Source organism: Cephus cinctus, unplaced genomic scaffold, assembly GCF_000341935.2.
Source record: "Cephus cinctus unplaced genomic scaffold, Ccin1 Ccin1_scaffold0886, whole genome shotgun sequence".
Classification (NCBI taxonomy): domain Eukaryota; kingdom Metazoa; phylum Arthropoda; class Insecta; order Hymenoptera; family Cephidae; genus Cephus; species Cephus cinctus.
Window position 1 is genome coordinate 19,866 of NW_014333465.1, and position 23,365 is coordinate 43,230.

The window sequence follows — 23,365 nt, forward strand, 5'->3', positions numbered from 1 at the left end:
CATTTTTTCTTTCTCTTTTTTTTAAGACTAATAGCTTTAAAGCTATAGATTTAAAAAAAATTAAAAGTAACATATGTATCATGCAGATCTATTAAGGGTATAACTTTTAAAGGGTATAACTTTTAAATTCCATCCATAATATTTCTAAAAGTCTGTTTTCTGAGATTTCTTATTAAGAAACTGATAGAAAAATTATTTTATTCAATTCATATATGTTTAAAACCTTAAATTATTATTTTCCCCATTGCCCACCTCGTTTTAGAACTTCTCTCTATCATAATGTATGTATAGTATAAGTGAAATACATATGTATACTTCATTTATACAGAGTAAAAACGCACCAGCAGTAGTTTGCAAGCGGCCGACACGGCAGCGTGGCCTCTTCAAAAAATGATATGTGACTGTGACCGATTCCCATAAGCGCAAACTGACAATTCACATATCAATAAGTTAGGTTTTTGAAATATTTCAATTAATAATTGAAATATTTAATTAACAAAATAAGAAATAAGAAAAACAAGAAATAAATAATTGCAATCTGTTGTGAAATTAAATCTTAACTGATACTACATTGTGTCATTACAATATTAATTAATTATTTAAGTAACCTAATTATTGAAATATTTCAAAAACCTAACTTATTGATATGCGAATTGTCAGTTTGTGCTTATGGGAATCGGTCACAGTCACATGCTATTTTTTGAAGAGGCCACACTGCCGTGTCGGCCAGTTGCGGCCAACTTCTATTGGTGCGTTTTTACTAACTAACTCTGTACATATGTTACGGGAAGATTGGCAAAAAGATAAAGAAGCGAACAAATCCAAATTAGTATTTTCACTTATAATATTCATCTATGAAAAATATATACGTGATAAACTCAAATTAAGTACGTTTATAAATAATCTTATTCATTTTCCTACGGTCGTAGAAAGTACATACATTCTGTTATATTCGACCAGAAATGTATCTATGTCGATTTATCGAGTTTTGCTATATTTTAGAGGTCTTTCTACAAAAATGCCGAATGAAAAGTTTATCTCTAATTGTATAGGTTATTTCGCACTATACAGGGTGTCCCAAAATTACCTGACCAACGAGGTATGGCGGTGTTCGGGAGGCACCACTGATCACGAAAATGACCTTCCCTTTGTCCGGAAGTTCATAGTTTTTATATGGGAGTAGGTCAAACTTGACCAATCAGAACGAGGCGTCAAGAAAAACGTAGGCACCTACGAACTCTGAGTTTTCTTCCCTCGCTTTTGTTTCTCGGTAGCTTGTTTCTTGTTTCCAATAGGCATGTCTTCGGCTGACGTCATCCTGCCCAAAGCCACCGAGAAACAAAAGCAAGGAAAGAAAACTCAGAGTTCGCAGGTGCCTACGTTTCTCTTGACGCCTTCCTCTGATTGGTCAACTTTGACCTGCTCCCATTTAAAAACTATGACCTTCCGGACAAAAGGAAGGTCATTTTCGTGATCAGTGGTGCCTCCCGAACACCACCATACCCCGTTGGTCAGGCAATTTTGGGACACCCTGTATAGATACATTTCAAATGAAAAAATTTTGAAGCAATAATTCAAACATCTTACCTTCTTTCATTAAGTTAAATACAGTATTGTGTCGTATGAGAGTTTATTTGCATTTATTAATATTTTTTTTTTAAATAGACATGGGAAACAAGGAAGTTTATATTTTAAACAGAGAGAAAATAAATGTTACAATAAACAATATAGACCTCAGATCTTATCTGTTATTAAAGTCCATGATGAATCTGTGTACGATTTGATTTTGTGAGTTTAATAAGCTGTCGATGTATGCATTTAAAAGATTCTACTATCCTAGCAAACACAGTTATGTTACGTGTACGTAATATTCATTGTAACGTGATTTTTAGGAAATACACGTTCCAAATTCCTGATCCGTCCATCCTCTGTTGCTTGTTCGGTCGACGCCGCTGCACGTCGTTGCATTCAATATTAAGCAGGGTGGACGCCCGAAATTTTATATCGTCCTGTCTGTTGTACTACAGTTTTTGGGTTTTATTTCTGGATTTTCTTTCTTTTTTTTGCATTTTCTCACGTACTTTACTAGCTGCTCATATGGCTGTCGAGAAGCGGATAATTTTTGAGCATTTTTGGAGAAATTCTGAGGACAGCGAAAATTGCACTGGGAGTGCTTGACTTTAAGGGTTGGTTTCAACTCTTAAAACCGTTTTTCCGCAGATAAAAAAATACGTATGGCTCAGTTTTTATGCTCTGCAACATATTTGAGTTTCATCAAAATCAGAGGGGAACACCTAAAATACTTCCTTGTTACTCACAAAGCATATCGATTAAAGGTAATTTAATTTACGCATATAAAAGGCCAAACGACATTTTTGGCAATGTGTGCGAGAAATAATTTCGGAGAAGGTACAGGACAAAGTCCCGGAAAAGATTTGGGATAAAGTAAGGAAAAGTCTCGGAGAAATTAAGGGCGAGAAACATCACACTCCCAGGACATGACCGAGACACATCTGTACTTCAAAGACCTTGACAAAGAGCTTTCTAAAGATCCAGGAAAATGTACATACAAGGTAACGTGTAACTGTGTATGTACTCCAAAAGTCAGAAACACATGGTACTCTTTTTGGTATTCACCTGATAGTTGATATGTAATTTTTCTGATTTGCGATATTGCTTACTTTTATGGGTAATAATTGTTGGAATAATTGGCCCTCAATGGGTTATCAATTCACGATCACCACGCCAGCATGCTAATATTCAAAGCGTTGTATGATTTTTAATATTATATTTACCGGTATTGATTATTAAAGTCAACATAAATTGTAAAAAACTTAATTATAGTTTTTATAACTTTAAGCACAAAATATGAAATCTGTCAAATTGACAGGTTGCGTAAATATGTATAGTGTTAATTGAATCGGCCAGGTGATGTCACCGCGGCTTAGTATTCGTTTCCTATGATAACATTTGAAAATCTGTTATCGAGATAAATATATCTTCAATACTCATTATTCAGGCATGGATGACGTGAGACGGCTGCGCATGTTTCAAGTGCTCGTGCAATGCGAGAACTATTATTCTAAGGCAGTTCGTTTATTTTGGCAAGCTCACAGTGACTTTCCGCCCTCCAGGCAGTCATTTCAATGGTAAATTTTTGTAATATTATGATTAAGTGAGTAGATTATGAATGCCGTATTATTTTTATTAGGCTTGCTGAGACTTATGCCAACCATGGCACATTGAAGGCACCGAGATTACCGAGCGGTAAGCGGTCCTCGACGGGGAGAGGTTTTGGCTAATATGAGGGAGAATCCCATGCAGAGTATGAGGGGTCTCACAAGACATTCAGGTATATGATAATAATTTATACTGGATGATAAGCTTTTTCAACATTTTCACCAAAAATTCGTCTTTTCGGCTTTTATCTTTAGTCTCTTCGCCCTATTTTATATGCCCTACCGTTGAATTTACGTGAAACTCGTCCTATTTAGGAACGAGTCGTGAAACTGTACGAAAAATCGTGAAACAGGACACAAAATAAATATAAAATGACACCGAAATTGTAAAGAACATAAAAAGTAAACTTTTAACAGTGGTTTTCAAACCATCGGTTAAGTTAGACGGTCTAGCTCATGATTGACTGAATTGAAAACTAAGCGGACATTTAAATATCTATAGCATATTCAGCATATATAAATTGTATTCTTTTTTCTTCTCATATTAGACAAATTTGGATATATAGAGGGTATTTAATAGTGAACAATATTAAACAAAACTAATAATCTTTCAACGTCATATTGTTAGTATGGAATTTGAAGGTGTGTGACAAATGCGCTGCTAATCAACCTCCGTAAATCTAAAAAAAACGCCTAAATTTTGTGAGTTTCGCTCGAGGAGCTCGGGGGACTACTAACCTACCACGCGCGCCAAGCAATTGTCCCCCGAGCGCCTCGAGCGGCACTCGCAAAATTTAGGCGTTTTTTCAAACGGATAATTTAATCCCTTAGCGTACTCGTAATTGGATGTTTGAAAGCGCGTTTCGATCGTTGAAATCTCAGCTACAATGTGGATAAAAATGAAACTTCCATTTCATCGTTTTTCTAACGAAAAATGGCGGGGAAGCTGCGGGTGCGCTTGCGAAATCTCGAGATCTCCGTCACGGGATCATCTCCGAGAACAATAATTTTGTGAGAATCTGCAGTATCATTAAAGATGATATCATGCAGAAACTGGACCAGATTGGCCGGCGCGTTCGGAAGTTATGGCAATTTAAGTGTTTTCACTTCATGAGGATGTAACTCCCCCTAGAGTGATCCTACAGGGGTTCATATGGGTTTTTTTTTTAATGCCGAAGGATGCTCTCTCTCGTGCCCTGATTAGAAATATGAATTTCCTTCCGGAATAGAGTGATCCTACAGGGGTTCAATGAGGGGGTTTTTTTAATGCCGGAGGATGCTCTCTCTCATTCCCTGATTAGAAATATAAATTTCCTTCCGGAACTACTAGATCTCGAATTTTTCAAAAAGTTCCAAAATGCACTTTTTCACTCCAACGCCTGTTATTCGGCCATTTTGTATCCGATCGGGGTAAAACCTTTACCATTCGAACGGGAAAGAAATTTCCTACAAAATTTGTTTTTGGTTTTTCGAAATCTGTCATATTTTCACAGAAATGTAAACAAATTTAAGTGTTGCACTTTAATTGGACGTTACTGTATAGTAATACTACACGTGAGAATCTGGAGCTGTTCTTCATTTCATTTTTTGTTTTAATGTGCCACGGTCGCAGCGTGGTCTGATAGTGTTGCACTTGAAATTCTGTTTCCTTCATCGATGTTTTATATAAAATAGTGTATGGTGCACTTTTGAGAAACCTCATCCAACATACTTGCAACCAATTTACCTGTTCTCCATTAGTGTTTTTTCTTATCTGTTTTTTTTATCGCAATATGACACGTAATATAAAACAAATGTAAAATAACAGGCTACTGATCGGCAAACATCTGCTAAGCCACCTATCTCTGTTAATTGGACTTACACCTTACACCTTACATGATTATGCAATTTCATTTACCGACCAATTTTAAAATGTACAAAACAGGGAAATTTTTTAAGAAATTAAGCACGGACTAGTTATACATAACAAGTTTACATTAAATTAAGCAGGAATTACGTGATATCTCATTTTTATCAAAAATGGACTTACACTACTTTCATAATAAACGGTCCAAATATCAATTGTACGTCTGTAAGACATTTGAGGACAGCCAATGAATGTGTCAAAAATCCTAGTAAAACGTCTATAAGGCGTCTTCCATATATATTTGTTCTATGTGCGAGAAGTATTAAGAGGGAATCGAACGGGAAGGCTGGAAATGAGGAAACTTCGCACTAAAAAATCTCGTAATTGGTTATACGAGAGCAATTTCTAGTGATATGGCGTAAAGTTAATAGATATAAAACTGCCTGCTTGCCACTTTTTTAATTTTCATCAATAGTTCTGTGCAACAGTGCGATAAGTGTCGGATACGTAATGGCAAAGGAATTGTCGGATCGACAAGATGCGCAGACCGTTACTTTCGCGATTAAATTATATTTTACATATTTTCCAATAAATAATTAAAAAGTTCGGCTCCACAGGTAAAAACAATTTATCGGAAGACTTCAATTTTGTGTAATAAATTAATCGACAGTGCTTTTCCTGAACAGATTTTTGGGTGCGAAGTTTTCTCGCTTACAGTCTCGTCTGTGAACTGATCCACACAAATAGCCTGTTACCTTCTTCGTTAATTGATAAAGTTGACTAGAATGTGAAGGTTTTAAACTACAACCTGATGCTTCTCCAGACAGTGGTAAATAAGTGTACGTATATCGTGAGATATTGATAAATAAGTGTACACATATTGTGAGACTCCGCTAGATACCTTAAAAATAAAAAACTAGATACCCGTAAAATAAAAAACATTCAAAGCTTATCGGGAAAGATTGTTTAACTGTTTATAAAATTCAGCAGCAAATTGCAGCATTGACTTCGGGAATTCCCAGGCTTCTGAGAAGTCGTTAATAAGAGTTGGAGATTCTGATAAAATGTAAAGTGTGTTAGCATACGCATTTCTAAAGTACAGTTGTGTGGCGTTTACGAATGAATGCGACACTGTTAACAAAAAGAGAAAGAAGATAGCAAATGTACTCGGTGATTCCCAATTATGTATATATATTTGAGTTACTTGTAAATCACAACTTCTTGCAATTAGTGGAATGTAATGAACGAAATCGTATTGAGTATAAAAGCTACGCTCAACGCTGTTCCGAAACATTAAATTCTACAGCGAACGTACAAGAACATCCGGGTGACCAGGTAATGATAAAATTAATAATAAGTGATCTCATGTGACTAGATTCAAAAAATGTTAGATGATATTGAAACATTGAAATAAAAAGATTTCCTTTGAAATATAATTGTGTAGGAACTGTGTAGTCGCGTTTTACGCGTTTTGCATTTAAAAAAATCATGCAAATGCATTATTTCAAAATCGAAAGTAATTGGATTTCAGGGAACATTAATACTTTATTTATTGCTGGAAAACGATTTTTCTCTATTTTCAACACAATTAATTTATCAGTTCGTCTAGAAAAGTTCTAAAGATCAATTTCCATATGTAACTGACACATTAGTATTTTTTCCAAATAGTCTCCATTTGCGTTTTGACAATGATGTATGTGCAAAATAATTTCTCTTTCGTTGAAGGCCAGTGCATACGTTTGGCAACGTAATTAAATAAGCTCGCAGTAAATTTATTTAGCGTCTATATTATATAGATTACAAAGTGAGCACCAACAAGGAATAATAATTTATTGCCTTTTTACAGATTATTCAAGATGAAAAGTATCATCTCTATCCTGTTGCTTCTCATAGCTTTGACTGCTTTTACAAGTGCATATGTTCCGCCGGTATCAAATCCGCGCCCAGGGGTCGGAAAATTTCCATCATTTCCTGGTCAGGGACCATTTAACCCTAGAATACCTTCCGGACCTTGGGGTCGCCCTGTAAGTATATTTTATTGTGTAATGAATCATTTCTATGTAATAATTTTCTGACACAGATTGTAACATTAAGTTCCCAATTCCTATGAACAGATTATAGGACCTCATGCCTTTCATTTTTTGCGCCAAAACTTTAATAATTTTCTTTTGGCATCATTCATTTATTAATTAATAATAAATTAAAGCGGTAAAACAAATTAATTCTTTGAGCTATATACATAAACAACAATAATTCGCCGTTCAAAATAATATTTTGGCATTGGTCATCAATATATTGCATTAATAAATATATTGCATTCAAATCCCCACCCGAGTACTAGTTTTATAAAAGCTGACGCGACTGTTAAATACAATAGTTATATGTGTATATTATTATTCCTAGGACACGTTTTACAAATACGTTTTACCATAATGTTATGATTATTTGCAGCGTCATCGCCGTACTCCAGAAGTCGAAGATATCCTTTCTGATACGGCGGTGGAATAACTTCAAAAGACCATATATTACTGTTAATTCATCTAAGAAAGATTCTATGATAAAAACTATGGCCAATTATAATACAAGTGCAGGTAAAGCAGGATTTGATCCTACACTTGGCCGATAAAATTTACTTATTTCTAAGTGGACCCAAGGCTGAAGTTTTTAATTAACGATACAATTCCTAATAGAGTTATAATGAGGAACATCAGATAATCTAAAAATATTGATTTCATTGATGGCTAAATGAGTATAACTAATTTAGAGAGAGAATATCAAATAGTATAAGACTATTACGTTGTAACATGCAATGTGTGAATAAAAATTTGTTATTTTACAAGGAAATCGATTATTTTCTCTTTTTTTAATTATTTTCTTTAATTCGTCATAAAGCACCCGTATTCATCATTATAGCTACGTTTCCTTCACCGTAGAGAATTGCTGAGAATTTACTAATAACGTTTCTTTTCCCTTGTTAGACCTAGCACATCTTGTAATAACGACAATTTTATCAAGATTCACTTTTGCAATTATAAGTCTTACTGGCACATATCGAAATTTATCCCAAGCAGTCAGTCCGGCAGTGTTGGTTTGTCCGAAGCGACTCAGCACATTTGGTACAACTCTGAATCTCTAACGGGAATCTCTTCTTAATTTTATGACACCTGACGCATATCATCTATGAGAAGGAAACTGTAAGGAGAAGAAAAAGATACCTGATGTTACGTATTGAGTCGTCCTCCTGTTTTACCGACTGAACATGTCGAGAAACTCAACCATCGCTTCTCCGTATTTTTAGCTGTGTGTTATCTTTATATAAATATATAATACATTCCTATTTTGATGGCCGTGGTATGCGTGAAAATATTCCTTATCAGCTAGCAAGCCCAAACAACCCGTGAAAAACTCGCGCATACCTGACAAGGCCAATAGGAATGCTAAAATGTGTAAACTCGATATGATTACATACCTGGTAAATCGATACTGTTCGTTTTTCAGATTTCACCAAAAAGTTCATGCAACTTATGAGTCTTCTCATTGGCGATATTGATAAACTCTGGATCACCCTTATCATACAGAAATTTCAGTTCTTTAATTATATTGATAATAACGTCCTCCAGTCGGCTCGTCATACTGACAGGTAATGATATTTCAAATACATTTGCAGGTCTCAAGTTGACATTTTTCATGACGCAATCAGGAATAATGGAATAGGAAGATGCTCAGGGGAATTCCAGGTTTTAATTTTGCAAATAACGACTACATAATACTGAAGCTTGTAAGAAATTATATGTTTTCTTTTGATGACGTCTATATTAATTGTCATAATACTGATACACCTGAGAAAAAATTAATTTATTCAAATGGTAATGAAAATGTGGTGTAATGGGAAGTGGTTTTTTTAAATTGTCAATATTACGTTGAAAAATAATTGAAGCAAATCATCTTCTGCACATTATCCACAGAGCGATTGCACAGATGGATTAAACCTTTCATTACGAGCGTCGGATATATCGGGCATCCGCGCGATGACCTGTGTGTCGACCCTTGTTTTAAAATGTATCATTCTGAATTAAATTACTGAAAATTTATTCAATTAAATCGTATTATTATTCATAATAATTTCAAAGTCTCAAAATATGTCGTTATGTAAAACTTAACGAAGTACGTCGAAAACTAGTTTACCGACGCGCAATGTGTACACTTCGCGGCGTAGTACCCCGTTCAGTCGCGTCAGCTTTGCGGAGCGGACTGCCGTAAAGAAAGTGTTAATATCTGTCGTCGTGCAGAGAATAAAAATATATTTTTGAACCGTCTATTTGGTCAAGTTAAAACTTATAATTACACCTGATTATAATACATAGTAGAGGATGAAGTACAGTCAGACATGAAGTATGCATTGATTTATTACAGTTTCATGGTTCCAGATCAATAAGGTCGGTAACAAGAAACGATTTTTATTTCTCCATAATTCAATATGTATACGTAGTCATTTATTTTCTCGATGTCACAATGGTGCACTTGCGTTTAACATTGTCCCTAACAAAACGATTAAACAATTTAAGTCACCCGGACACAGGCAATGCAACTTGACTAATTTCCATAAAGATAATCTTGACAAGAGCCTTGGGAAGAACGGGTTCCTCCTGACAATATCCATTGTCAATTGCAAAGCATACGGAAATCATTAAACGGATGTGATATTCGGTCGACGACCCATTTAACAAAGAAGAGCTGTTAATTTCATTGCAACGATAAAGTGACAATTTTGCATTTTTCTCAGGAATTGAGATAAAATCATCAGATGTAATTGCAACTGCACAGTGACGTGTTGCAGTTGCAACTGATAAACATAAGATCCACTGTTGTATAATAATGTGAATCTATCGTTTGTATTTAATATCATAAGGTGATAAAACATAAATTTTCTTAATCAAAATGTTGTTCTCTTTTTTTTTTAGCAAATACATCTTGAATTATGCAATGGGCTTCCTGGAATCTATGTCCTATCATTTACTCTTCGTATATGAGCGACACTGACATCCTTCGACTTATCCCCTCTTTTATACGTATCACAGATTCATATAAAAGGTGGAGGTACAGTTCTGTGCGCTTCAATATGAACATCTGCCAAATCATGGACGGACGCGGCAGAACTTTCCTCCTGCTCGAAATATTTTTCTGTCTCGTTGTCTTCGCTTCGACTGGGGAGAACAAGCAGAGTGAGTCATTAATTAGTTGGTTAGTAGGGCAGTAACAAATTTAATTGGAAGCCTCACCTGTGCGACTGTATATTAAAAAGAAACGAGTCTCACAGAAAGAAATTGAAGATTGTTCTCAGGTACTGTGCCCAGGACCACTGACGTACTACGAGGATGTGGAATGCATTCCTGTGTACAAGAACAAAGGGGATTGTTGTGCCTACAAATACAATTGTGACCATCTAAATGCTAGATCACGAAATAAGTGTTATATAAAGCACAGAAGCTACGAAATTGACGAACCTTACGGGTACGATGATAACAGCCCTTGTAATCTTGCATGTTACTGCGGCAATGGAACTACTTCGTACGTGAGAATTTCAATTCCGAACAATTTAATTGGCATGTGGGATTAAATAATATCAATTTACAGAGCACGCTTCGTTTGCGCAATTGCCGACTGTTTCTTTCCCCCTGTTGACGACGGCTGTTACCTGGATCGTAACGTTAGTCAATGTTGTCCAGGATCAGTAATTTGTCGTGAGTAATGTATGACTTGCTTATTTGAATATATTATCGTACCACCTTGATACAAGAAAAACGTCTTATATCACTTGGAATAAAAAATTAATAATGATGTTTCTTTTATTGTAGCTAAAAATGGATCGAAGATTCCAGAGTGCGTTGTGGATGGTGTGACGTACAAGGGAGGAGAATTCTTCAAACCAAAGAATGAGCCACGAAAAAGATGCTCGTGTCGGGAAGGCTATACGGGTATTTATGATTGCAAGGCGGACTTATTAAGATCTGAGGTTATTTCCAAGCACCTTGTTATAAATTTCCTAAATTCTCCAACTATGATTATTCAGGTGATAACGTTGAACCGTTCTGTATAACAACGAGTAGCAGATGCAGTACAGACATATATTATAATGAAGACATTGCCAATAAATGTGCCCCAATATATGAGTCAGATCAAAATCCTGCTACCAGCTGTAGCCCATCTTGGCGCTGCCGTAAGTTTTCTTCAGAAGATAATAAATCGATCGAGTGTCCATAATTGTTGTGTATGATATTTTTGTATTTTAGAAAACGCGAACGATACTGTAATACCAAATCCAAATGGACCCACACCCCATGAAGAAAACTGTTCTGGTGGAAAAGGTAAATTCCATTTGTTCTATTTGATTAACACTTTTAACATATGTAATGCATGCATTTAAAGTGCTACTTTATGTGGGGGCCGGGTGTGATATAATGTAACGTTTTTCGAGAAGGCGTTGCATAAATACTCTGTACATGCGCACACCGAAAACGTCACTTTATGCCACGCTCGGCCCCCACATAAAGTAGCAATTTTCCTGCATTTATTACATAAAGTAGTGTGCGATACTCGTGCGTGGAAGCGAACATTACGAGTACGCTGCACTCGTACCACAGTGGTACGCGTGCAGCTCGCGTGACTCACTTCACAGCCTACTCATAATATTGGCTTTTATGCGCTTGTATGGCGAAGTACCATTATTGCCACAGGCCGATATATCTATTTTTAGAAGCGTATATGTGCCGATCGGCCGTGACAGTAAAAGGTTTAAGGCAGTTGAATGTTATTAGCAATTGTATTGATTTTCTTTTCTCTTTGTCTATAAGATCTGACCTGCAAATTTGGTAACCTGACCATGAATCTCGGGGACGAGCTTAATCAAGGTACAGACTACACTTCGGTCTGCGTGAGATGCGTCTGCGAAGTACCACCTACACCAACGTGTAAACGTCTTAATGATAATGAATGCAATTCTGCAAATAATTCTCCGGCTTGAAAATGACTTTGGATATACATATATTACAGAGAGTTTTTGAATGCTATTTAAAGCTTGAGAAGTAAAGAGGAACTTTGAGTGAATTTGTTAGCGAAATTTGACGGAGCTACGAATATTTATATATTTATTAGAAGCCAAAAAACGAAGAATATTAAAACATAAGCAATAAATAAATATACTGGTTCCTCTTGACAGATTTGTTCTGGCATGAGTGTGCAGGACTCGTCATTGTACTTGAATTTTTTATTTGGGAGAACCCCACCCTGCAGATATCTTTTTTTGCAGAATTGTTTATTTTTCATTGTCGCTTAAACTTCATCGAATCGCCCATCAGCTTATGTCAGGATGGATTCAAAATTAATTTTTTTCGATAACCTTTAGACTAAAAAACAAACAGTTAGACAATATGCGCATGACTTTAAAATGTAATTGACTTTTTTACTTAAACGTTCCTTTTCCTGATTCGAAAATAGTCGGTAAACCTTTGAACATATTGACTGTGATCTCCTTTTTCGTATAATTTTAGACTCGCTTCTCAGGTAAAATTGTAAAAACTCACGAAAGCAGTTAGCACGTTCGTTCGTACTGATAATAAAATTAATATCAACTGCCCTCAAACTGCGCACTAAATCTAAGATTCATAGTTTTAACCGATGTGCATCTACGGTTTGCATTTTAATTTGATTAGACGAGTAAAAGGAAAATATATCTCATAGCTAAAACGCAATAGTCTTAAAGTCTCCAGTGAGATTCCCAGTATTCGTATGACATCGATCTCCACCTGGATAAAAGAAACACTAATATCTTTCCACTTTTAGCACATTTCATCTCCACTTCTCCAACCACATCAAAAGTTCGTATAAAAGATGCAGGTGCAGTTCTGTGCGCTTCAATGTGAACATCAGCCAGATCATGGACGCACATGGCAGAACTTTCCTCCTTCTCCAAGTATTTTTCTGTTTCGTTGTCTTTGCTTCGACTGGGGAGAACAAGCAGGGTGAGTCATTAACTAGTTGGTTAATAGTGCAGTACATTTAATTGCAAGCCTCACCTGTGCGATTGTATGTTAAAAAGAAACGAGTTTCACAGAAAGAAATTGAAGATTGTTCTCAGGTGCAGTGCCCAGGACCACTGATGTATTACGAGGATGTCGGATGTACTCCTCTGTACAAGAACGAAGGAGATTATTGTGCCTACAAATACAATTGTGACCATTTAAATGCTAGATCAAAAAATAAGTGTTACATTAAGCGTAACAGCTATGAATTTGGAGAACGTCTCAGAGCCCAAGATAAGGATCCTTGCAACGTAGGATGTTTCTGCACAAACGAAACAAATTCGTAAGTAAGAATTATTTGTCTGAACAATTTAATTTTCACGTGTGATTAATTAAAATTAATTTACAGAGGACGTTTCGTATGCGCAGTCGTCGACTGTTTTAACGGTCCTATCGACACAGGTTGTTACATGAAACGTAACTTAAGTCAATGTTGTCCAGGGCCGTTAACTTGTCGTGAGTAATATATTATCTGCTTATTTGAATATGTTCTCATATTATTTTGATACCAGAAAGATGTCTGCTATCACTGCGAATGAAGACAGAGTAATGGTCTTTCTTTTATCGTAGCTAAAAATGAATCGGAGATTCCAAAGTGCGTTGTGGATGGTGTAACGTACAAGGATGGAGAATTCTTCACACCAAAGAATGAGCCATGGAAGAGGTGCACGTGTCAGGAAGGCTATACAGGTATTTACAATCCCCCAAAAAACTTACGTGTAAAAACCTACGCCAAGTACAGGAGTGTTGTGTATTCCTCTAATAAAAAGTATTGATATCAGATTATGGAGGCCAAGTACATAAGTCACTCCATGTTTGCCTATTATATGATCTAGGCCCATCATTTTAATTGTATTTTTTTAAATTTCTTATAACGTTTTCACTACTCTTTTACATTACTACTGTTTCCCGTAGTTGATTATGATTTAATGGTTATTTAATAATTAATAAAACTTTAGGTGATTCCTTATCGAGTACTACTTGGCGGGTCCGTGCCAGGAATTCCAAAGTACTTACTTTGAACGTACTAATAGTATCCTAAAACTATATGTTTATTATTAAGCTTTTACCGTGATTATTTTCGACGAGTTATTGTTAATAAGCTGTATATAGAAAGTTGACATTGGTTTTGAGCTTAATGACTGGCATAATGAACGCAAATTTATGTCAAGAAATGCACGTGGTTAATAAGATATTTCGTTCTAAACACAGGTATAAGAGTTGACTCAAGTAAAGAGTCTCTGCGAGCTGTGCCCTGTACAGCCAGTTGCCTGTACTTGGCGCGAGACTCGACCGAGTCTCTTGATTGCAAGGCGCACTTTTTAAGACGTGGAGTCATTTCCAATCGCTCTATTATATTTTTTTAATTTGTCAACTTTGGTTATTCAGGTCGAAATATTGAGCCATTCTGCATAATGCCGAGAACCACGTGTAGTACTGATTTGTATCATAGTCAAGATATTGCCAAGAAATGTATTCCAATATATTATGCTGATCAAAATCCTGCTACCAGTTGTAGTCGAGCTTGGCGATGTCGTAAGTTTTTCTCAATAAGATAAAAAATCAATAGAGTGTCCATAATTGTTGTGTATAATGTTTTTGTATTTTAGAAAACGCGAACGATACTGTAATACCGAATCCAAGTGGATCCCCATCCTCTGGAGAAGACTGTCCCGGCAAAAAAGGTAAATTTCATTTCTTCTACCAGATTAATGCAATTGGATATCCTTGGAAAGTTAATCGTTCAATTCAATTGTTTATTTTTTCCCTCTTTTCTAAAAGATATGACCTGCAATTTCGGCAACCTGACCATGAATCTCGGGGACGAGATTAATCAAGGTACAGATTATACTTCGGTCTGCGTGAGATGCGTCTGCGAAGTACCACCTACACCAACGTGTCGACGCCTTAGTGACTGCAACCTTGCTACTGGTAGAAATTAACTCTTAAAATATATATATTAGTAGGGAAGAACTTAAGGTAGACTTGTCAATCACACATTACTGAGCTACTAATATTAATATTTATTATACACCAATGATCGTATTCGTAATAGTGTGTACAAAATTAGAGAATATCAAAACATAAACAGGAAAGGAATACCTATACTTTCTATTACTTCTTTTGAGTTTCTTATACACAGTGCACTTCGCTTACCGTAATAACTACTGGACATTCTGCTAACTCCATACAGTCTCATCAGTTGTATCAATAAAATCACATACTTTGACCTGGAGTCTCCTTTTCTAGAAAAACTATGTCTGGTTTTTATCGAAGTTCCGATTGTAGCATTGTTCTCGCTTTTTCGAAGTGCTCATTGGATGTCGGTGTTCGTCAACAGTGAATCGCTCAGTTCTAGCTGAAGTTTCTGTTTCGGAGAGAATGCAGTTCATGCCATTGGTTTCACAGATCGGGGTTGTGATGATTGCGGTTACGATTGTGATGATGATTTAATAAATAAAAAGTGTTCGATTTGAGGAATATAAAAGATTATATTATTGAATGAAAACGGTAAAGTAGGTTCAGTGAAATAAATAAGACGGATGATATACAAGAGAGTATGAGTTTTGTGGAAAGTATATGTGTGTCAGATTTTTACCGGGTTTACGGACATTAATTTTCTGCTAATAAATTTTAATAAAGTAATTCAATGATCCTTTGGATAATGTCAGTATACGTTATTTGTGCTTGACGATGAAGAGATAACTTTTTAGAACTTTATTTTGATCATTTTAGAGTGTTGAGTGCGAAGTGTTAAAGTTAGCATATGGAATTTGGAATATAATATATTTGGAGTAGTTTGATGGATAAATTAGTTGTCGAAGACATCATGATTATCTAATTTTGTATTATAATTGTACAGTAGGATAATAAATTTGTATTCCAAGCGCTGCAGCGCAAACGGACCTCCAATCTTTTGCTTTAATTGTTTTGCTTTAATTTCCTTTCCTTTCTTCAAAAAACCATGCCAGGTTTTTATTGACGTTTCGATTATAGCATTGCTGTCCCTTTTCCGATGTGTTCATTGATCGATGAAGTGTGTGAAACTGTCGTAAATCGAGTAAGAGCGCTGTCATTGAAAGAATTAAAGAAAAGGAGTGAGATGGGTAAGTACGTAATAGGTGGGTCATATATTTTTTTGGTATTGAACATAATTTTCTTTTTTCAGATATGATTGAAATCTGAAGTATGAATTGAATTGCATTTAGATGTGTCTGGATATTATTATTTCTACAGTTATATGATGGGCTCAAAAATGATGAGTATTTAAATGTGTGAGATGAGATAGGTAAAATTAATATAAAATTATTAGTATTAATATAAAATTATAAAGTAATATACAATTATTATTTTATATTAACAAAATCATATTTACGTTGTTAATATGTCCTTTTCGCATTAAATATAATTTTCTTTTTTTTCAGATTTTTCAGGTTATGTTGTATAGTCGGTCCACGAGCAAAATAACTTAAAGTGACGGATGTAGGAATGCGATACAAGTACGAGTAATAAAGTTTCTAGTCACCAATGCTTTTTGTCAAGGATAATGTGTAGCAAACTAATAGAAAACCATTCATTACTTTTGGTAAAAGAGCATTAGCAATTGAAATATTTTACTGCAGAAGTTGCTCGTAGGAAACATGTGTTTCCATCTGTCACTTTAAGGTTACTTTACTTGTGGACCGACTGTATTTATGTTAATGTGTCTCAAATTGGTTATTATTTATGTATTTTATTATTTAATATCACAAAAGCAGACTTTATAACTGCATAACACATAAGTAAGAGAACATCCCTAAAAAAACACTTACGTGTAAGAAACTACGCCAAGTACAGGAGTGCTGTGAATTCCTCTAACAAAAAATATTGAAATCACATTACTAATGCCAAGTACATAAATCACTACATATCTCCCTATTATATGATCTAGCACTGGCCGATCATTTTAATTGTACTTTCAAAAATTTCTATATCTCTTTTACATTACTACTGCTTCCCGTATTTAATTATGATTTAATGGTCATTTAATAATTATTAAAATTTTAGATGATTCCTTATCGAGTACCGCTTGACGGGTTTATGCCAGGAATTTCAAAGTACTTACTTTGAACGTACTAATAGTACTCTAATACTATATGTTTGTTATTAAGCTTTTACAGAGATTATCTTTGACGAGTTAATATACTATACATTTTGAGTTTAATGACTGGCATAATGAACGCAAATTTATATTAAGAAATGTACGGACCCACCAAGTAGTACTCGATAAGGAATCACCTGAAGTTTTAATAATTATTAAATGACCATTAAATCGTAATTAAATACGGGAAGCAGTAGTAATGTAAAAGAGTAGCGAAAACATTATAGGAAATTTTGAAAATACAATTAAAATGATGGGCCAGTGCTAGATCATATAATAGGCAAACATGTAGTGACTTATGTACTTGTCATTAATAATAAGATTTCAATACTTTTTTTTAGAGGAATTCACAGCACTCCTGTATTTAGCGTAGTTTTTTACACGTAAGTGTTTTTTCGGGGATTATATTTACGTCAAACATTTTTCATGAGTACGATTCAAATGTAATTCTGACATACATAGAAGGTTATCACTCACTTTTGTCTACTGGTAGAAGAACGTATCCTATGTATAGCAGAGGACGCGAATGATTATAAGTAAAAATAAACCAATTTCTTTAGATAGAAGTCGCCAGTATCGTATACAAGATGCCGAACATTGATAAGTAAGAAATTACCAACGTCCTTCGATCATCGTTGTTTCTTATCGATGTATTCAACTGCATGCATGTTTTTTCTCTGGAATCGATCTCTTGTATTACAAAACTTTAGTGTAAACGTTCAGACTAAAAATCCCCGATCTCCTACAGCGTAGCAATATTAACAGAGTTTATCGTACTTGGAGAACTCTTGTTTTGTTTAAATTCCAGGGATTCCCCCGATATGTGTAGCGAGTCTACTGCGCCGCAGAGTCATTCGTTATCTGAATAGCTTTGCGTTTTTTAGACATACTATAGGAGAGACGTAAGCATATTTAATACGTGTCACAACCATTTGCGATCGCAGAAATAGGCTGCGTGAACATGTGTGTTGTGTGTACAGGTGGCCTTGTCAAACACACATTGACTATATGACAGAGTTATTCAGTACTATTGGACTACCCATTATTCATTTTACCTTGGAAATTATTAGGTGTATGCAAAAGTTTTAGTCCTTTTTTGTTATTTTTATTTAATTCCATATAAAGTATCGATTGCATATCAATCATCAAAATATTTTCTCTCATTATCTAAGACTTTCTGCCACTTGTTGAGTAATCTTCGGATTCCTTCACGAAAAAAGGAGACTGGTTTGGAGGCAATGAAGTTATCGAGTCATTTCTTTATCTCTGCAACATTTTTAAAGCGGCGACCAGCTAAATCGTGGTGCATTGATCGGAATAGATGAGTCAGAACTTCCCAGACTAAGTTTATGATAGTTTGTTGAAAACTTTCAGCAACGTGCGGCCTAGCGTTATGCAACAAAATGACTTTGCGACATCCTCGCCCAGTAAATGGTATTTTTTTTTCGAGTTTATTAGCCAATGTATTTACTTGAAGACTTTAGCGTTCGGCTAATAAATAACGCTTTGGATATCCCAACAGATGCAAAGAAGAATTTTTTTTTCCATGGATGTTCGGTCTTGCAATTGACGTAGACGGCTGATCGGGGTCCACCCACGAGCGTTCGTGTTTAGGATTATCGTATGTTATCCACTTTTCGTCGCCGGTAACAATTTTCCATAAGAAATCCTTTTACGCTGTCTGGATAGTAGTGAAACGCATGTGCTTAATCCGGCCCTCTTGGGATAATTCATACGGTACCCACTTTTCGAACTTGTGGATTTTCCTCATTCCATACAGTCGTCTCGAAACTGTTGACTCGTCAATGCCAAGCTGTGTTGCAAGTTCCTGTTGCGTCTGGAAAGGGTTGTTACTTAACAGTGCTTCAAATTCGTCAGTATCTATTATGGACACACAATTTTCACCAAGGACAGAGCAAATCGATTACCATGCTTTAGCAATATTTTTGCCCTGTTCAAACTCGTATCGAATACAATGTCGAATATACAACTTTTCGTCGCTCATTGTGTTCACTGTTATTTTTAAGCTTATGCGCACAATTGAATCGTAAGACGTTGTTTGTAGTAAAGTTCTATACCAACTGTACAGAAACACAAAAGGGCAAGACAGAATTTGAATTAAAAGTAATTACACAAGAGCGCCGAAAAAAAACTAAAACTTTTGCATACACCTAATACATTGACTCATTATCTTCAGTTGCCGCAGTAATTGTCAATAACATTATGAAGAGTATTCTAATATGTATTTCAATACCATCAATAAATAAAAGTATGACAGCTGTGCAAGTATTCGAAATACTACGTTAAAGAACTTGAAGAGTGTCACATAATAGAGTCCTGATCTGCGGCTTTGTAACATAACTATATACACATACGGATTTAAAAATATGTAGCAAGAATAAAATAACAAATACTGTTTCGAAATCAATTTTATTAGAAAATATAAATTATTTAATCTTTGAATTATTCACATTTTACTACGATTACTTGATTTTATTACTTATGCCTAACATATGCCTCTTTTATTACAACATCAATCTGCAAGAAAAGAAGTCGCGAAACAGAGCTTGCAGTAACAGTACCTTTGTATTCTAGTATTGTTAATGCCACAATTCTTGTTCTACGATGTTGGTACTGGATATTGAAAGATCAATGACAAAATGTCTCATCGAGTTGAGCCCTGAATAGTCCGTGACATCAATTTTCGGAATCAAATGATCTACGGAAGCGGAATGTACCGGAAAGACCGACTGTGGGCTCTACTCTCCTTCCAGGGAGTTTCTGACCTCCAACACTGAGATCAATGTTGCCATCTTTACGATTAACAAGTCTGTGATTATAATCAAAGTTGTAGGTTGGACGTCGTTCAGGTCCACCAAACGGTTTTGAAAATGTACCACTCAATGATCCGAGTCTGTTATTATAATCAAAGTTGTAGGTTGGTCGTCGCTCCGGTCCATCAAGCGGTTTCACATATGTAGCACTCAATGATCCTTGAGGCTCAGGTGATCTACGGAAGCGGTATGTACCGGAAAGACCGACTGTGGGTTCAACTCTCCTTCCGGGAAGCTTTTGACCTCCAACGCTGAGATCAACGTTGCCATCTTTACGAAACGATGTTGTATTGGTGCAGATATATCATCCTATTAAAAAAAAAGTTAAATAAACCATTATTTAAATATTTCTTCTGTTTTTCTGTTTTCACTATGATAAGGACTCTACATGTATAGGGAAACTCAACGGTGCTTTAAAGTACAGCCTATAGCCCAGCACCGAACGACCTACAACTTCACTTCAGCACATCGTTGATGCTTACTATACTATATCACATTGTGTAATCTATAATTATCAAGGTACATTATGCGGGTGTTCTACAAGTTCAATAATAACTATTTACCAAAACTTACCACATAAGGAATGGGTCCCCTTGATTCATCATCTAATCCAAGAGAAGATTCAGCGAAACCCACCGCCACAAAGGCACATATAATTAGAGCGGTTGCTTTCATCATTGTATATTATCTGAAATTATTAATAATATGTTTTTAATAAATTTAATAAGTATCAATAAATTCTTAAGATCTAATAGGCTTATAATATTTTCATAACTTATTATCTGTACAATAAAAACTTTTAAAATAATAACTGAACCTCACCTTCGTTTAATTCACACTGTTCATCCCTGAAGGCGGTTGTGTTAATGCTGCTAAGTTGAAACGTAACAGCTTTTATAGCAAAGTGAAACGAATAGCATACATTCATTCCGGGGATTACCTTTTATTCATTTCAGTGTGATGTTTCATTGGAAAGATATGGCTGTACATATCTCAGATGCAGGAATCCCCTTTCGCTGTGCACACGAGACAACATTCAAGCGTCACAGCATCGTGTCATTGTACTAATAGCTGTTCCAATTTTCTAGTTAGTATCGAGCGATTATCGATAAGAGGAATTGTTAATAAGTGAAAGATAGGCAAATTAACTGAAAATTATTTTACAGTTTTATTTAATTCAGCTTTGCATTGTATATGCGTTTCTGTTACGTTATAGATAAGAAGGAACAAAGAAAAATATAATCAAACTGATACAGATTTTTATATTAATAGAGACAATTACTACATTCTTCACGAATCCATTATTAAATATTAGAGGAGTCACACTAATCGGATTTCCTTGTAATTTTAATGTCTTTATACTTGAAAAGAAACTATTTGTTAAACTGTCAGTCTTGTGCCTACTACTTGTTAACACACTTCACCTGTCTGTTTGCGTATTTGTATCTCATTTCTACACCTGAAAGTTTTTCCACCATGTCAACCCTAATGAACAGCTGAATTTATTTGCACCACAAAACTATTTGTGGGACGCACGTTCTTAGTTTTTAAATAAGAGCCGATTAAAAATAACTAATGAAAGTGAAGCGACGACGGAAGTAGTAGGCACATGCGTGCCCGATGTTTTCTTCCCAAGCTTCTTTTTTCACAATCTCAGCAAAACAATGTAGATAAAGACCATATAAATTTCTCATATTACTGCAGTGGTATTTCGATAACTCGAACCTCGAAGAATTTAAAGTTAATTTACATAGATCGAAACTACTGTAACTCGAAGCATATTTCGGTTTCTTTGAAATTCGAGTTATCGAAGTTTCACTGTATAATGTTTACAGAATATTTTTTCCGTAAAGGTAACCATCGACTGCCACAGCTGGCCCAGTATCATTTGCTAAGTCTGACTGATAATCGGTCACCATTGTTAGGCCGGTGTTTACCTTTGGCATATTTTTTGTTGTTGAACAGGTAATGGTTGTCATTATCGCGCATTAACGAATTACTGGCACCCACTGAGGAGACCAGTGCTGGATTAATTATAAAATCCTGTACTGGTTATCAAGATACTATGACGTATGCACAGCTGATGCAGGAATTCTCTTTTTCTGTGTACACGATAATGAACTTTTGAATGGCGCAATAAATCGTCTGATATACTATTAGCTGTTTAAAAGCTCTAATTGGTCTCCAGTGACTATTGATTAATAAAATTGTTAATAGCTTTGGTAGGTACGTAGAATCGGCAACACATTATTTTATTGATATATTTCTTTTTATTTTCATATAGAATTTACTTCTGTTACTTTGCAGATGAAGAGGAAAATAAGAATGCAAGAACGGAAATAAGACTCATGGTTATACAGTATTTGAATTAAGATATTCATCTATGTGGTAATGGATAAAATATCTATTAATGTTATTAATTTGCCGTACTTAGACTGGTCCATACGTAGACTGGTTTAAAGACGATACAATGCCGACTACCCAATTGTTGGTAGATTATTGTTATTCACTAATCGGCCAATCATTGAGCTCTATTGCAACCTCTGGCATTTCCTCCATAGGTTATATCATATAATTTAGAAATAAAATGCTTTGTTAAGTATTCGTAATTTACTAGCTAATTCTCGACTATAATTTCGCCATCTTATCAGAAAGTATACACATTTTTCCCAGTTTCAAGAAGCCGAGACAAACGAAAGAGATACTGAAATACGGTAGCTTGGTGCTTCCCCCACAGCACAAAATGTTCCGGATAATCTCGCGTTGCTCATTCAGTACACGAAACTTAATGATAAGTCTACTTATAACGTTGAATAATGCATATATAAGTCAGGGCTTGAGACCAGAGATATATACACTCTCCAATCTTCTCTCGAGAAGCTCTACGGTACGTAGTAATTTGCAGCACAAATAATAATTTGCAGATAATTGGTAGTAGAAGATTCTTACAACAAATTCAGTTTTACACAATTCAATAAAATAGACTCCTTTGATATATTCTTGCAAATTTGTTTTTATTTCTTCAAGCTTCATATATACAAAATATAATTGGCTAAATTAGAAGTTTGATGGTATTTATTGTAACGGAATCATCGATAATTACATTCTTATATACATAAATTACCTGAATCAATTACAATTAACATATGATTTATATTTTTAGATAATCAACATGAAATTGTTCGTCGCTGTCGCCCTCTTGTGCGCCGTAGCCGCAGTTTCTGCTACCTTGCCAAATCAAAGATGGCCACCTCGTTCAACTGGACCTACTTTCCCACGTCCGAATA

General features: G+C 35.3%; 3 protein-coding genes across 5 annotated transcripts; 2 read left to right on the forward strand and 1 right to left on the reverse strand.

Moving 5' to 3' along the window:
* Positions 1-8,529: 8,529 nt before the first annotated feature.
* Positions 8,530-12,279, forward strand: LOC107271103. The gene is made up of 8 exons (XM_015746717.2): positions 8,530-8,665; positions 9,987-10,247; positions 10,356-10,593; positions 10,660-10,766; positions 10,881-11,000; positions 11,096-11,242; positions 11,316-11,390; positions 11,877-12,279. The coding sequence occupies exons 2-8, from the start codon at positions 10,004-10,006 to the stop codon at positions 12,044-12,046; spliced, it is 1,101 nt and encodes a 366-aa protein (XP_015602203.2). The 5' UTR covers positions 8,530-8,665; positions 9,987-10,003; the 3' UTR covers positions 12,047-12,279.
* Positions 11,874-16,016, forward strand: LOC107271104 (kielin/chordin-like protein). Of its 3 annotated transcripts, none has more exons than XM_015746718.2 (8): positions 11,874-11,933; positions 12,865-13,043; positions 13,149-13,386; positions 13,453-13,559; positions 13,674-13,793; positions 14,493-14,639; positions 14,714-14,788; positions 14,886-16,016. In XM_015746718.2, exons 2-8 carry the CDS (start codon positions 12,959-12,961, stop codon positions 15,044-15,046), a joined length of 933 nt encoding a protein of 310 aa, XP_015602204.1. In that variant the 5' UTR covers positions 11,874-11,933; positions 12,865-12,958; the 3' UTR covers positions 15,047-16,016. The 3 variants fall into 3 exon arrangements, with proteins under 3 accessions (XP_015602204.1, XP_015602206.1, XP_015602205.1); XM_015746720.2 differs by having other exon boundaries at positions 14,714-14,784; positions 14,881-16,016; XM_015746719.2 differs by having other exon boundaries at positions 11,877-11,933; positions 13,160-13,386.
* Positions 16,017-19,655: 3,639 nt separating this feature from the next.
* Positions 19,656-20,753, reverse strand: LOC107271099. Its single transcript, XM_015746712.2, has 2 exons — positions 20,652-20,753; positions 19,656-20,376 (listed from the first exon to the last, which is right to left on the reverse strand). The coding sequence occupies exons 1-2, from the start codon at positions 20,751-20,753 to the stop codon at positions 19,942-19,944; spliced, it is 537 nt and encodes a 178-aa protein (XP_015602198.1). The 3' UTR covers positions 19,656-19,941.
* Between the last annotated feature and the right edge of the window lie 2,612 nt (positions 20,754-23,365).